The 17,044-nt window shown below is 38.2% G+C and overlaps 1 protein-coding gene across 2 annotated transcripts in view; it reads left to right on the forward strand.

Annotated features, from left to right (window-relative positions):
* The window catches only part of NPAS3 (neuronal PAS domain protein 3), an 864,000-nt gene that overhangs the window by 607,752 nt on the left and 239,204 nt on the right, over positions 1 to 17,044 (forward strand). For both annotated transcript variants that reach the window (XM_028851483.2, XM_028851486.2), the window contains exon 4: positions 11,998 to 12,087. In XM_028851483.2, coding sequence (XP_028707316.2) covers positions 11,998 to 12,087 — 90 coding nt within the window. The remainder of the gene's footprint in view (positions 1 to 11,997; positions 12,088 to 17,044) is intronic.

A 17,044-nucleotide genomic window follows, 5' to 3' on the forward strand; every position in this document is an offset into this window, starting at 1 on the left:
CTTAAATTATTGGGACTTCCTTCAAAATATTCTGCAAGTTTGTGTAAGAGTTTGTGGAAATTTTCTCAACTGTGAAGTTGATCATCTTGTAGTATTCTGATTCTAGACTAAGATAACTACCATTGTAGTAATGAAAATAAGTATTAGTTCATGTGCCCAGCTCTTAAAAGAAATCAGGCAGAGGGCCAAGTGAAAAAATAATACTTGGAAATTAATCAGTATCTTTGTCCCTTCTTACAACCATTGTTGTTGGCAATTCGGATGCCTTTGACATCGAACGTTGAGAAAGACTAAGTACGAGGTGACAGTTGTGACTGAAGGTATTGTTGCTATATATGGTTGAGGCCACTTTAGTCTACAATTAGTCTACAATTCTGTATACTAATTTTAATAAGTCTAATAGTCATTGAGATGTAGACCGTTATTCATCAAATGTAGTGAATGATGGAATATATCCGTTTTTAAATTAGTTTTGTTCTAACACATCTTCAGCTATTTGAAACAAAAGAGTGGGTAATCATTATGCACATTAGAATTATACTAAGATTATTGATTCAAGGTTTCTAGTGAGTGAATTATCAATATGACCAACTCCAAATTTCTTTTGGAATTCCTTTCGATTGACACATCAGTGTATTTGAATAGATCATGCATAACCTAGGTTATTGGCACAGCAAATCCCTCGTAGGGTGTGTAATGCTATGACTGTTATGCAACTTCAGTAAACTACATTGTCCTAATTCACTGAAAGCAGTTTCCCCAGCGATTACTCAGGTGTGTTAGGTGATAAGGACTCTAACAAAAGTAGATATAAGGTGTTCTGTGGCAACCTATTCCAAATAGCCCAATTCAAAATGCACACTAAGTTATACCTTCCAGCAGGCTAACACTCTGTGCTGCTTAGGAAAAAGCAGAATAACAAGGTCTGCTCTTCTTTGGCTGAGATACCAGCTACTGACCTCTGACTTCACCTAAAGAACCCAAGAAAGGGAGAGATCATGTGTGTTGACAGCACTCCAGAACTGAGGGAAAGGAAAGGCTATATCTGGACAAAAGCTATTGACACTTTCTTCTGCCCTGGGACATGTATATGGTAGCATTATTAGCTCCAACAAATGATTCCTCCCCAGTTAGTAATTACAGGAGCATTTGTGAACATGTTTATATTTATTTATAACCAAATGCCCAGGCATCTCAAAATATATAGAACAAATCGTGTCTGAAAAAAATGACCATCCAGTGACAATTCATGTACTAGATATAATTTGCTTTTTGCTACCCACAATCTATTACTTGCATAAAATCTTTCACTTCAAGACAATACTGAAGTACACCTTTTCAAATATTTTTTAAACAAATTTGAGCACCTATTTTATTTTATTTTTGAGACAGAGTCTCACTCTATCACCCAGGTTGGAGTGCAGTGGCACAATCTCGGCTCACTGCAACCCCTGCCTTCCAGGTTCAAGCGATCCTCCCACCTCAGTCTCCTGAGTAGCTGGGACCACAGGTGTGTGGGACCAGAGCCAGCTACATTTTTTTGTATTTTTGGTAGAGACAGAGCTTTATCGTGTTGCCAGGCTGGTCTCAAACTCCTGAGCTCAAGCGATTCACCTACCTCAGCCTTCTAATGTGCTAGGATTACAGGCTGAGCACCGATTTTAAAGAAAAAAACAATCACAGTGATTATTTGATATATCAGTCAGATGACTAAGACAGAAGATATGTGAGTCTATTATCTTTTGCTGTCTGATATGGTAGGTCAGAAAGGCACAGAGATGGTCAGCGCAGTGGTTTCCATGGTTTAGTTACATTCTTTGCCTTCTTCAAATCACCTTAACATATCTGTGTTTACCTTCAAGGCAGTCACTTTAGACATTATTTTCGTATTTCAGTTAGTTCTACTCACCTTCTTTATAGACAACTTCATTCCCATGATTCCTATTCAAGCTCATTGAGATTTTGGTGAAATCACCTTTTGATCTTACAGATTCAAGTAATGAATGGCCAATCCCTCTTCAGTGATAGCACTGAATTCGTTTCCAGTCAGAAGAGCCATTGAAGTAGAATCAGGAAGAGGAAGAAAATTCCAGTTTCACTTTTCACTGTTTGAAAAACAAACAACAAAAGATTCAGTTTAGGAATCCAGTGGAAAATACCAGAATTTGATTTTCTTCTTTCTAAATCATTCCACAAAATTACCAACACCAAAATCCCCATATCTCAGCTCAGTCCTTTCATTCTGTTCCTGAAGTAGACCACAGAGGAGAAGCCAGGATCGATACAGCTAAGCACCACTGTTGTTTTGTTTTGTTATTTGGGGTTTGTTTTGTTTTGTTTGAGATGAGGTCTTACTATGTTGTTCAAGCTGGCCTCAAACTCTTGGGCTCACATGATTCTCCTGCCTCAGTCTCCCTAGTAAGCATTGCTGCTTTTAATTGTATAAATTAAGACTGTCATTTAATGTACACCTAACAAATTTGGTCCTAGCAAATTTCACAAGCTGAATTGCTCTACTTTGAAGGATGCCATCTAGAGCATCACTGATGAAGATTTCTTATGATATTAGTTGTTATGTTCTGGATATATGCAAGTATGTTAGCAAACCATGACAATCTATAATCTTTTTTACTTCACATGTGTGACATAGTCTGGCACATGGGGATAAAAGCAGAAGCATTTCCATTTCCTTGGAGCCTTGAATAGGATGAGAACTCTGTGGACAGGCAGCATTTGCTGGTCCTCACCTACACTCAGCAGCCAACTGTGAAATGAAAGGTTAGCAAAGCAGCCGAGAGCCATAGCAAGTGGTAAACCAAGTTGTTTATCCACAGATCATTCAGGACCAGGTCTCAGTTCCATCAGAATAATTAATTTCCCTATAAATATGTATCTCTGTTTCATTATGGAGCTAAATTCTGGAGCTAAGGCAGTGAAGCAACATAGCCTCTAAGCATCTGGAATTCACAGAAAACCAATATAAAGATTTCAGTATTGTAAAGTGAAGGACCCAGAAGAGATGCAGTTACTTACAAAAAATATTAAAAACAATTCTGAGCATTGTTGACTCCAGGAACTAAATACTAGTTTCTGTTATCAGCCGATCATATTTATAGCTGTATGTGGTTCTACTAAAAATTAATTGTTAATTATATGAATGATATATAAAATAAAGAGCAAAGAACCTAGTTACAATGATTTCCTGAAATTAACATAGAAGGGTTTCATGGCCCATGAATTATCCCCAACCAGAATTTCTGAACTATATTTGTAACCATCAAGTTCCTTCAAGTACAAATGTTTTTTTATGCCTTTTCTCTAGAGATACAAATAAAACGTTCCTAGAAATAAAACACATGAATGCACCAGATTAGTGTCTGAGGTCTCTAAATGGTCTTTTAATATGCTAACTTCATTAAGGGATTCTTTAATCATTGTTACTGCTCCCAACACAAACCTCCTCACCTAAAGGAATACCTGTACAAAGCATTTATTATTTTTTCTTAAGAGCCTGTTTTGGAAAGTGACGCACTGCCCAGTAAACAGTCAGGTTCATATCATACTTAGCCATAACAGAAGCACTATGAGTTTCCCTGCCAACATCAGGGATGTCTTTTCAGGTAAGCGAGGCTGTACTTTCAGGTAAATATGACTATAAAATAAATGTCTGTAGTCTATCTTATTTTCACATTGACTTCTATATAAAATGGTATGTATATACTACCAGAGAAGGGGGAAAAAACAAACATATAAATCTGAATGAAAAACTCTGGGACAGGAAATGGGGTCATTGTTCTTGCCAGCTTGTATGTGGTGTGGTCTAGTCTTACATACCAGCCGCCTATTTGGAGATGTGGTTCTACTGGGGATTATTTATTACCTATGGGGTCCCCTGTCCACTGCTGGGCTCTAGGATCTTCTTCCAATGTATGGGAATTTCTTCCAAGTCTGGTGGTCTTTTGATTGCATGTTTTCCAAATCTAGCACTCCATGCCTTTCCCAAAAACAATACCAACCTAGAAGAGGTCTAGGAGCTGGGTCATTCAGGGGTCCCCACTGTGTATTCAGGGTATCCTAAATTGGAAACTGCCTTTGCCTTGGGGCTTTCTGTTTTATAAAGTTAATTTTCAACTTTATTCATTTTCTTAGTCTTGGATCCCACAGATGAGTCTTCTTTAAGAAAGCAGCTTGTGATTGGGAACCTTGTCTCAGTCCTCTTTGCGAACCCCAGGCTGTCATGGGCTTGATGCATAATAAGAGCTCAACAGGTGCTTTCTGTTGCAGTCAACAGGAGTTTTCTAAACAGAGAGTGTGAGACTCACTTGTGTGGAAAGAAATGCTGGAAGAGGCAAGGATTCCGCACAGCTATATCAAGGTGTGAAACAACTAAAATACCCAGCAGGTAGTCTCAGCAGTGGGAGGAAAAGCAGTCAAACAATCCTTTGTTCTCAGCTCTACCGCATGTTAGTTATGTGACATTGAGCAATGGGTTTAAATTCTCTGAACCTCAGTTTCCTCATCTGCAAAGTAGCATTAAATAATACCAGTCTCATATGTGACCTATGTAATGTGACTAACAAATATTTGCTCCCTTTTCTTTTCCCTGGTGAATACTGAGTGAATGGAGCATTGTTTATGACATCCTATAACAATACATGCAATATATATTATATATGATATGTGTAACAGCATATTTGATTCATATATTATTTATATATATATATATATATATATATATATATATATATATATATATATATATATATATATATAATGAAGACCACTTCCTACTTTCCAGTAGTCTATATTCAACAGGATGTAAGGTAAACAGTTGTCATTCTTTTCTTTCAGTTGTTTTTTTTTTAAGGCCAACGACTTGAAAGACACCTGGTACCCGCGTGTGAGTGAACAGCTTATTTCTAGCCAAAGCAAAGCAGTGACATTTTTAGGCCATTCAGGACCAGTGCAATGTATTGTTTATATTACTTCTGCCAAGGTGGGGATTCCTCCTCTACCTTGAAAAAGAACTCTGAATTCAATGAGAGAGAAGCACAATAAGGAATGAGCCCTTAGATTCAGAAGTCTACCATTCAGTAATTTAATATACCACATGTATGTAAAGCAGATGTAGCATTGCAATTAATATTTGTGCTTTAGAATAATTATTGGGAATCCTCTCCTTGAGGCAAAAGGAGCATGTGCTCACCTATGCCCCAGGTGGAGCCCCGGTTCCTCTAGGACAAACCAGAGATAATATGGAGTAGCCCCTGTGGCTCAGAGGCCAGTGTGATTCCACCAAATGCCACAGTGTTTTGACCAGAGCCTATTGTCCATTTGGCTGGATGTTCAGATTCATAAATCTGCATCCCTCAAGGCTGGAAGTAAAGCCTAAACTAGCATCCTAGAGAAAAAAGGTCAGCACTTTGATACACATCTCCCCAAAATGGAATTTTAAGGAGCAGAAGCAAAACCTCATCTTGCTCAGAAAGTGGGCGTCTTTGTTCTCTCATGTTTTAAGATTTTGCTAGCTCAGTGTCTCTCCTTTTATTCTGCTGCCTCTTTATTCTGCTGCCTCTCTTTTAAGGACCGAAGAGAGGCCATCTATGGCTCTTAACTGTTTTCTCACCTAAGATGTTTCGACTTACATGTTGTAGGAAACCCTTACGAAAGGTGTTTTGAGGCATCACAGTTTGCTGTTCTGTATTTATTATTTAGTAGAAAAATAGTCAAATTTAACTAATCTAATTTGGTGTTGTGATTGGGAAACATGTGGCTTTTGGTACCTGACCGTATGAACCTATGCTATCCTTTGTGCAGTTGACTCATTGGAAGGCAAAGGAAGGAACAGAAAGCTCTTGGAGATTCTTAAGGGTTAAATAAAAGTCTAAACCTTTGATGTGTGTGCTTTTATCCACTTTGAGAAAATATACTTGACTTAGATTCTTATTTCTGAAAATAAGGCTTTTGTTCCTGCACAGTGCTGGATTGTTAAAAGTCAGATTGCAAAGACACAATTTGTGAATCTTTTTCTCCCCCATAAACAGATACATGTGGGCACTTTGGGCACCTGCCAGGTTCTCCTTGAAGTCTCTGGGAGTCCACATGTGTGTGCTTGAGCAGTATAGCATCACTTCCTGAGTGCATTCGGAGGGCAATATGGCATTTGAATGAGCTCTATCAAAGTGTGATTGTATCTAAAGGCCAAAAAATTTAAGAAATTTTTTTTTTCTTTCTAACTCTTTTAACTGCTGCCAAAACAGAGTGGAAAGATAGGCAATGGAGTCCTGTCCTCACTCTCCAGCCAGGCTTCTCATATGGTTCAAGGGCAGACCCACTTCTTCCCATTGCTTAGGGAATGGAGGCAGTTTTCTCACAGAACCTCTCCTTATTAACAGCGAAGCTGTCTTAGCAGCTATAAATTGCTCACTTCTAATGTCTGATAAGCATAGTGCTCAAATTCAGGCTCTGCTGTTGTCCTAACAGAGTTATGTCACAACAGTGAAGAACCCTGAGTTTGAAGGGAAAGTTGAGTATGTCAGAGATTGTACTCTATCACGTATGGACATTTTCTCTGCAGTCTGAGCCTGAATTGGGAGGACATCACAGATGCATGGCACATTGGACAAGGAGCACATGCATGCATTTAAATCATGTATATCTTACTTTTTTACTGATGTAATTGTGAAATATGTTCTTTTTGCATTCATAATTAGGGGGTGGAACAGATGGTGAAGGCTTAGTTTAAAATAATCTGTCATTAAAATAACCTAGCCTACTGGTAATTCTTCTCTCTAACTGGAGTTAAGTCATAGGAAAAGAGTTTGGGGTGATTTTTCCCCCTTCTGTACTGGAATGTCAAAGAAAGAACTACTAATTTCAGAGTGCTTATATACTCAAAACTTGTCCCTATAGGAGCACCATGGTAAGATGTCACTCTGTGAAATTTGGCTGCAGAGGAATATGCACAAAAAGGAAAGCAGAGGCAAAACTACTTTGACAAATATAAATCCATTTAGCACAATGCATTAAACATTAGTACACCTTCCATCATGAACCTGTGGTTAGTTCCATACCCTGCAAGGAAATAACCTCATCATTTGACAAGTACTGTTAGAAGCATTCAGCTTTTGGGGTTAAGAAACTATGCCTTACACTTTATATGTTACACTGATGTCAGGGGATATAAATTATAATTACAGGCATTATTATTCAGAGATGCTGTAACTCCTGATTTCTGTATCCAAGCCTCACTTCTTGCATGTGTACCTCATAGACTTACTGGGATGTGACAAAGGAAATCTCCGATCAGCCCTGTCTGGATGGCTAAGAACTGTTTTCAGTAATAAGAAAACTGCCTTGATAAATCAGATACTTGCATGTCTTTAAAATGTCTGTTTTACTGTTTCTTCTAAGATTTTGTTCTCCATCTGCTTTGAGGAAAGCAGATAGATTTCAGCATGGCTTTATAATAAATCTTCTTGAGGAGGGACTAGCATTAACATTTGTGTAGGTTCTTTTTCATCTTAATCCAACCTTAGTTAATAATCAGAAAATTCTACATAGTGAGTAAGAAGATGTAATTAACCCTTTGACCCCAGAATCTTAATTGGCGCCTGTTGAAAACAGTGGGCAGTTTAAAAAAAATTAAAAAGTAGCCTGCAGTGATTGAACAGCGCAGTATATAATAGCTTTCTTGATTCAAATTTTTTTTTAAAATTTCCACAGAACTTTCAGATTAATCACACTTGGTTTCTAAGACTAACTGACTGCATGTTTTCTTCCTCCTCCCACCTTTTTAAATTGATAACACCCAATTTAAACCAACAATGATGCTACCCTTCAAACTTTTCTAAGTGGCAACATACAGCTAACTATAGACAGAGGCAATGCTGAATCAGAAGGCAGTGGCTATGTGAAAAGTGATCTTGGCAGTCTACTTTATACCTGACTTCATATCCCATTTTTTTATTTGAAAGGTAATCAAATCTGAGATATGAACATTGATCTTAGACTATAGGTATAATCGACCAAAATGATAACCATAAAAGTGAAAAATATGGTGAATTAACCGTATTTTTGGGGTGTATGTGTGTGTGTGTTTTGCTTCTGTGATGACTAATAACTAATTTAACTAGTTGTTTTTTCCCCCTACCAAATTGGCTGTTATTTTTAATTGAATTGACTGGATGTCTTTGTGTCATGTAGACATAGACTCATTTTAATCTCACCAGGAAATTGGAACATGTGTTGAAGCCTCTGTTTTTGCCAAATAAAACTGGCCAGTTCTTAGATCGCCACTGCTTAATAGCATCAGATGTTTAGCCTCCAGATATTCTTTTACCCTGCTATGGTGCCCAAACCTCCTCAAATATTTTAGTAAGTACATGAAATCTGAACCTCATGTTAAAACTCACAATCCCTTTTAGTGAGGAAGTAAAGGATATGCGTAGATAGCAAATGACACATCTATTCAGAAATAGCACTGGGTGCTTTGAAGGACATAAACTAATCCATTCTATTCTAAATATCAGGAGGTATCCCAGACCATAGTAGAAATCTGTGGAATCTGAATCTGTAAATAATCTAAGTCCATAAACTGGACTCCTCAAGAAAATAATTTCCATCCTTAGTAGTCATTATGGTATTTGTGATATAAGGAAAAGGGAGCACTGAGCATGGAGGTAGAACTGGATTTCATAAAAACTGATTGAGTGGTTGTTAGGTGCCAGCTAGATACATAAGGCATCGCCTCACTGTTGAGAAATTCAGTGATTCAGAAATTCTCTAGTTGAGAGCTGAATAAGCCAACCAGAAGCATACAGTGCCATAAATGTTTTAATAATTTTATGGGAGTGAAGAAGATTTAATCCTGCCTCTGCCACCAACTGGCCATCTGAGCTTGTCCAGCCACTTAGCCTCTCTGTGCCTCAGTTTCCTCCCCTGTAAAATGAAGGTTTAGAACTATAGGAGATTATCCCCACACCAGCTTCATCAGTCCATCCTTCTGCATCCAGCCAGGCTTCCGACTGTCCCTTGTGTCCTTAGAAGTTCTCCTGTGATCTCTGTTTGTGTTGTTGCTCTAATTGACAATGACATTAAAATTTGAGAAGATGACTTACACAGTTCTCTGTGATTGTGTACCAAGCCATGGCTATCAGGTCAAAAGGAAAACCTAACAAGCCCTTTTATAAGCTCCAAGGGAATAGTCACAAAGGGGAGGGTCCTAATTCTCATGAGTCATCCTCAGGAGACATCTCGTTTGAGGTAAAGATATGTTGAAATTAGATCCTTCCCAAACTTGTAGGAAGGAAATATCTCTCCCTTTGCACTGGTTCAAAGTGAGGTTCTGCTATACTACATCCTGCGCTTGAAAGGCTCTATCAGAAAAGGGTCCAGAGGGTTTGCAGTTTTGTGAAAGGTAAGGACCCCAGTTCTCTTAGACAGTACAGTATTTTATTCCCAAAAGCTGGTTCTGGGGAAATGTTTCGAAGCAAAGGTGGCCAGGTAACCTCCTATGGAAATACCTTAAGTAATCTCTTGCCATCCTACTTCCGCTCTGTCTTGTACCCACAATGGGAGGATTCTATCGTTTGAACACCAATTGTTCAAAAACAAGGGATGATGTTTAAGATGTCACAGGCTGCCTCTTAGGGTAAATATTTTAATTTCAGAAATGTTGTGAATATTCGCCTTTTCATTAATTCACACATATCAATTAGAGAATCTTTATTTTTATTGGAAGGTAGTATAGTTAGTTATTAAGTTCCACTGCCAAAGTTCAACTCTAAACTCCAAACTAGGAATAGGCTTGTTGCCTAACTTCACTAATCCTCAATTTCCCTGTATATAAAAAGTGGATAATAATACAATAACTTCATATAGTACTTGTGAAAATTAAAAGAGACAATATGTGCAAACTGCTTAGCACAGAATGCTTAATAAATGTAAGCTGGCATTATTGTATTATTGTAGCTAAAAGCTCATCTATCATGTAATTTGCTCTTTAGTGGAACAATATAATGTGACTTTTGAATTGTTTTCAGAACCCAAGAAATCAGAGGAGGGGGTTGGGTGTCATCCACAGTTTCTGACCAGTGGGGCAGTGAAAACATGTCAGGAAACAGGAAAATCCACTTTTTTTTTTTTTTTTTTTTGAGACAGAGTCTTGCTCTGTTGTCCAGTCTAGAGTACAGTGGCATGATCTTGGCTCACTGCAACCTCCTCCTCCCAGGTTCAAGTGATTCTTGTACCTCATCCTCCCAAGTAGCTGGGATTACAGGTGTGCCACCACACCCAGCTACTTTTGTATTTTTAGTAGAGATGGGGTTTCCACCATGTTGGCCAGGCTGGTCTTGAATTCCTGGTCTCAAGTGATGTGCCCACCTCAGCTTCCCAAAGTGCTAGAATTACAGGCATAAGCCACTGTATCTGGCAGAAAATCCAAATTTTATATATACATACAGACATATATATGTGTGTGTGTATCTGTATGCATGCATATATATATACACATACATATATAAGAATATATATAATATATAGTCTCCCCAAAATTCAGTATTTTAGGAGACCGAAATTATTGCTAGGATTTGAGAAGGCACATATTTCTAACTAATTTACACACTTCTTCCACCGTTCTATATTTTTACAAATTTTGTCATTAATTTGGTGTTTTCACATACCTTGTTCCTAGCATGGGTTTCCTGTATTTGCAAATTCACGGCCTTTTTTTTAACACCACTCACATTTAAAAACTTTTTCTTGTACAAGCAGCACTTGTGCAATCTACCTTGTTAAAAATAAATATAAAGCAAAACAAAAGATGTGAGGATGACAGAGGGTGTAGGATGCACTGGATTGCAAGAATTTGAAACAAATTTAACCTCAGTTTGAATGCTGTATTGCAGGTGGAGTTCATGATGATTTACACCATTCATCAAACTGAAAATGCAACCCTCCATTGGGAAAGTGGTTTTAGGAGTTACAGATGATGTGTAGCATCCTTTTTCTTTCTTTATTCTTTCTTTCTTTCTTTCTTCTTTTGTTCCATTTCAGGAGTTGTGATAGAAACTAGAACTGTCGCTATAAAACTTTAATAGAGAGTTTTGCAAAACAGGTTACAGTTTGTCAGATTGCAGCCCATAAACATTATCCCTTAATGTATTGACATTTCCTATTGTTCTAACATAGTGAGCACTAGGAGTAAAGAAGGCATCATTCCTTATTAATTAGCAAATTGTTGATGTTCAGAGTAGTGCAAGTAGTGATTTTACTTGCTCTTGATATAGGAAGCCTTTTTTTCTTTCATTTCATTACGATCTTTATTCCTGTTCAACTATTTAATGGAGAATCTTGCTGATTTAATCTCAGTAACCACTGAATCCAAAAAAAAAATAAAGGCAACATCTCATAAAATCAGCATGACCTTATTTTGTACATGAATGTAATGTATCTTGATCAAAATGACAGAGACATAAGTCCCTAAAGTAAAAGAAAGCTTTCAGTCTTAATTCAGACATTTAATTTATTCATGTATAATGCAATACTAAAAGATCTTAGGACTTTCATTAAACACGGAGAAAAAAATGATCTTAAATTCAGCGTGGCTGGGTGCAGTGGCTCACGCCTATAATCCCAGCACTTTTGGGAGGCCGAGGCAGGGGCGGATCACCTGAGGTCAGGAGTTCAATACCAGCCTGGCCAACATGGTGAAACCCTGTCTCTACTAAAAATACAAAAATTAGCTGGGCATGGTGGCACGTGCCTGTAGTCCCAGCTACTCGGGAGGCTAAGGCAGGTGAATTGTTTGAACCCAGGAGGTAGAGGTTGCAGTGAGCTGAGATCATGCCACTGCACTCCAGCCTGGGAGACAAAGCAAGACTCTGTCTTAAAAAAAAAAAAAAAAAAAAAAAAAAATCAATGTATTGCTTTCTCAATGGCCTTACTAATTAAATCTGCATCCTTTATATTTATTAATCTTTTTTTTTTTTCCTGCAGTCCCTGGATGGCTTTGTATTTGCACTAAATCAAGAAGGAAAATTTTTGTACATTTCCGAAACAGTCTCCATCTACCTAGGCCTCTCACAAGTAAGTAAAACAATTTTAGATTCTTGGCAGCGATTATGAAGCCTTCTTCAGCCTCATGTTTTTCCTTCTTCAAGGAATATTCTGTTTAGCATGAATTATCAAATGTATTATTTAATGGCTTTACCTGACTGTTCTCTCAAAGTCAGTGAGAAACCTGTGTGTCAGTGTTGAACATTCAGAATAAACTTGTGCTCAAAAACTTTAGTTCCCCTCCCCACCCCCCAAGGATCATTATTAATTTATTGAGAACAAATGAAGTTTCTTCCCTTGGTTGTTTTGAACTTTGAAACCTCTGTGCCCGGTAGGAGAGGGACACACTAATAGTGCTTCCCTTGTGTCCTATTACTGGATGTTTATGGAGTACCCTGCATTATCCTGGGAGCTGACACAATGGCAGGAGTCATTTGGAGTCAAGAAATACTGAAAGAGACCATTAAAATGTGTTGCAGGGAGGGTTCCAGCAAGGATATATTTTGCTGCCTTTGCAAATGCTTCCAAATGCTGAAAGATGATTTCATAAAATAAGATAGCTTTTCATTATTTGCCATTTAATTACTCACATGTGTTTTTTGGAGAGTAAAAGAAAAGAAAATGGAGGCTGACGGACCAGGGACAAAAACCCTGGATGTTACTTCTCGAAATTCCCCTGGAACACAAAAATTTAAGTTCCAGCGAATTCCAAGACATGGGCTGCATCTAGTGAATGCCAAAATATCCTGAAGCAAGGTTTGCAATTCAGCTAATTATCCAGATGTTTTCTGCATAAAAAGGCTGAACATCTGGGTATTTGCGCCCATACAGGTGATTGGCTGAGTTTGACCCCTTTCATCTGGTGATTTGGCATGAGGAAAACACTGCCTCGGTGGGAGGGATTTTGTGTGTGTGTGTGATGATCTGCCAAGTTGGATAATCTACCGCTCATTCAGTTGCCCCTTGAAGCTAGAGATAGAGATAAGATTTGTCTCTCTCCTTTAAAACAGGACCCACCCCAGACTCCTTGCTTCTGAAAGTTGGCACAGCTCTAAGGAGGCATCCAGCAAGTCTGGACCCTTTTGGCTATTAGTGAGTTTGCCGGGTAATAGCTAAATCAAGAAAGACATTGGAAAATAATAGAGAGAGATATTTGGCATGTGAGGAGGCTTGGGGAAGGAGGAGAACCACTGCCAAATTTGATTATTTACTGTTGAGAATCGAAACAAGGGTCTGTTCTGTTAATGCTTTTTGAGGAACATGCAAGCTCTCAGCTATAGTGTATAGAGTAATTCTATTTTATGTGGACTTTAGCAAACCAAATGATAGAAACCGAGCTTTTGTTAACTCAGTATTAGTATTCTTGTATCTTGTTGAAAGATCTGGTTTTGTAATAGCCTTTAATAGACTTTAAGCCTTGTCTTAATCTGTCTGGGACCTAGTATTGAGAATCTTCAATTCTGAAATTGGCGAGCCACCATGTTGCGATGTTGTTATTACCATATAGAACTGGAAACACCACTGTTTGTTGTTCTGCAATGCACATATTCATGTTTCATGCAGGGTATCCAGCAAAGTTTAATAAGCCAGTAAAGAAGAAGGATGAATAATTAGTTTAAGCAGGTAAATGCTAATTAGGGAACTCCTGAAAAGCATCCATTATATACTAGCTCAAAACACATTTTACAGCCCTGGTTAGTGGTGTAATCCAAATTCTGTCAAGGCAACTGCATTTTCTGTAATTGAGATGTGTATGTTTGCTTTGCATAACAGATGGCTCTGTATGCTTAGACTGATAGCTAGGAAAATAATAATTGCATTATTCTGGCCAAAAGAATATTAGCTCTTGGGTTTTGGCCATTTCAGTCAGTCCTCCTGCCAGCACAGCATATGCACATATATGGATTGGATTTTCAAGGAAATTGATGCATCTGGAATAGTGCGGCCATCTGAAATATCATCTGTTCAAGAAAAATTTGGCTTTAACCCTATGCTGGTTTCTCCTTAAAAGTATTTTATTTAGCTGCTTTTCTACTGTATCGTCACGTAAAATCTGAGACAAATAATGGATGTTTCTGTGAAATAAAGCAGCTATGTAGACATGGTCCAGTATCTGGCAATTTCTGTGCAGTCAGTCCCAGATTTTATATATAATGGGCTTTAAAGCACATACCAGTAGTCAGCATCTTGATTTATCCGGGGGTGGACCCTGGCCAAAATGTGCCATTGCCTTCTCCTGTGGTGGATGTGTTCAGCGTTGGCAGAAACTGTCAAATATGCAGGTAGAGGCTATGAGATAGGAGACATGGGCCTTCATTTGGCAGCACTACACAACTGCATTGATGAGGGGTCAATCAGTAGAAAGTGATTGATTTTTGCATATACCAATTTATGTATTTAGTGTTCAAAACTGAAGCTTAAGAATAGTTCTACATTAATATAAAAATAATCTGATAAGAACATGATATATTTTTAAATGCCCAAAGCATGAGAGAAAAAAAAAATCTATGCTAAAACTCTGGAAAAGAGTTTTCTACCCAGTTAAGTTTCTGAGTCCTAATAGAGAAATCGAAGTCCCCACGACACAACTCTTTCCAAGTTTCTTCAATGCCCTTTTTCAGCTGTAGGGGTTGTGGGGTGATATACAAAGTAAATATACTCTAAGTCAATTAAGCATTTGTTCTTTTATGAGCACACACACAGGCACACACACAGACACACAGACACACACACACACCCTTAATCAAATGCAAACCAAATGCTCTGCTTGTGTTCTACAACTTTGGCTAAGTGGTTATTCCATCAAATTCTAGACAGTGATAAGCAATCTATAAAGTTATGGTCCCTCCTTTCCTTTCCAAATAGTTTTGTTAAAGACAGTGTGTAACTCTGTCATCAAAGACTTGTCCAGTGAAATTGTTGAGGAGGACTGTGAGCGTGTCAGTTTGTTGCAGAGCATAGCTATGTCTGTATTTCTAACTCTCAAGATATCCCTTCCTCAGTTTTATTTTCTTTCAATGTGTACATAAATGTGGTGGCTTTAAAACAGCTTATGCTCAGGAAAGAATTAGAATTCTTTTTTAGCTCACAATAAAACAAGATAGGGAACCTTCTACTGAGCTCTGTTGTGTAGCGTGAGGATAGAGACAGCCAGAGCGGATTTTCTCTTTGACACTCCCTTGGGTGGGACAGCTCTTGGTGTCCAGGGCATGTGCTTGCCGGGTATTCTCTTTAAAGTATTCTCATCTTGTTGTAATTATGGGAATTAGTGAATGATGGTGATTTCTGAACCTCCTCAATAGTCCTCTTGACTTTGCCAGATACACACACACACACACACACAGAGAGAGAGAGAGAGAGAGAGAGAGAGAGAGATGTATATATTTAACCTAACAACATCCAAGAAGTGGTTTCAGGTTATAGAAGTATCCACTGTTGACTTGCTTTCCTGTGTAAAAATGATTCCCAGTTACTCACCAAGAGGCCTTATCTTAAAAGAAGATTCCCACATACTGATGCTGAGTTTGGCTTGCATAGAGACTAAATAACTTCTTATACCTGGTGATGGCATTCAGAGCTGCTCACAACAGCTCTGCTTTCTAGCTATGATGGAACAGGCAGACGTGAAAATGAATTAAGAAAACAGAATGGGTTCCCTAACCCTGAAAATGTAGCAATGATATATAGCCAGCATTTATGAAATATCTTCCAAAATGTAAGGGGCTTAATCGCCAAAGAATCCAAAAGAGACTTTACATGATAAATAAAAAATATTTCTAGTTGATATAGGATTTAAAGCTTAGAGAAATATTTATTTGTTGGCTTATACTCTCCTCTTTCCACAAAGGATTTGAAATAGCTTACATAAACACATATGATAAAAATAATGTCAAAATAGAACTAGGGAATAAGGAAAAGGAGATAAGCAAAAGTAGGTAAACTATTACCACATAGTAGGAAAACACAAAAAAGGGGCTCATAAAAAGACCATTTAGTACAAACGGTCTTTATTAAAGCTTCAGATTTAACCATGAGCTTCATGGTAACCAAAGCAAAAAGGGAAATCCAGTCAACCATCAAAAATGAAAAACCATTGTTTCTTAAGGAAAGCAAAGTTTTTCTGCGACTGAAATCTGAAAATCTCACGTACAATTTTGGTAGAGCTAACCTGTAGATTATGACATCAGTTTGCTTCCACTGGAGTCCATATTCACAGCAAGGCTGTCGTGATCCACACAGCAAACACAAAGACCCAAATTACAAATCTCATAACAGGCAGAAGCCCGTTCCCCGCCAGCCATAGCTGTGCGGAAGACCATTTGGAGAGCGAAATTCTGTTCCCGCATCCAGGCCTCACAATAGCATTGGCTAGTTTGTTGGTTTACATGGTTTCAAATCGGCTTTCCTTCACCCACACTCACATCCTGCATTTTCTTCTAAATCCTCATGGGAAATTCACATTATCATTGCCAGAGGCAGAGGACATGAGAGACTCAGTTAACCAGAGAATACAATTGGACTCACATCCTCTGAAAACATTTTTTCTGGAAAGTGAGGTGAGACAAGATAATTCTGATGCACACCTATCCCAGCAAAGTGCTTTCAGGTTAATGTAGAGTCCTGTTTACAACAAAATGAGATCTAGAGCAAGCCAGGATATGTACACATTTGTATGGGGCGATATCATTAGAAAATACCCTACGTGCCAGCTAAAGCCTCTCTTGAAATGTGTTCTAATCACCCCCCACTGCCTCCAGTCCCCTCGTGCACATAATGAGTCACTTCCCTTTTTTCTCACCTAGTCCTCACCCTTATATAAGGTATTTCCTGGCTATTGTAAGCCAGCCAGAAGGTAGCTGCAGACAAGGTTACAAATTGACTTGATTCAAGGCAGCTTGCTGAAAAGGGCAGGGTGGCTGCAGATTATAATAAGAGTTAATAGAGGTGAAGGTGAAAGGGGGTTAGTGGTTGTTTTAAATTTGGTATT

The sequence above is a fragment of the Macaca mulatta genome, chromosome 7 (genome assembly GCF_049350105.2).
Source record: "Macaca mulatta isolate MMU2019108-1 chromosome 7, T2T-MMU8v2.0, whole genome shotgun sequence".
Taxonomy (NCBI): domain Eukaryota; kingdom Metazoa; phylum Chordata; class Mammalia; order Primates; family Cercopithecidae; genus Macaca; species Macaca mulatta.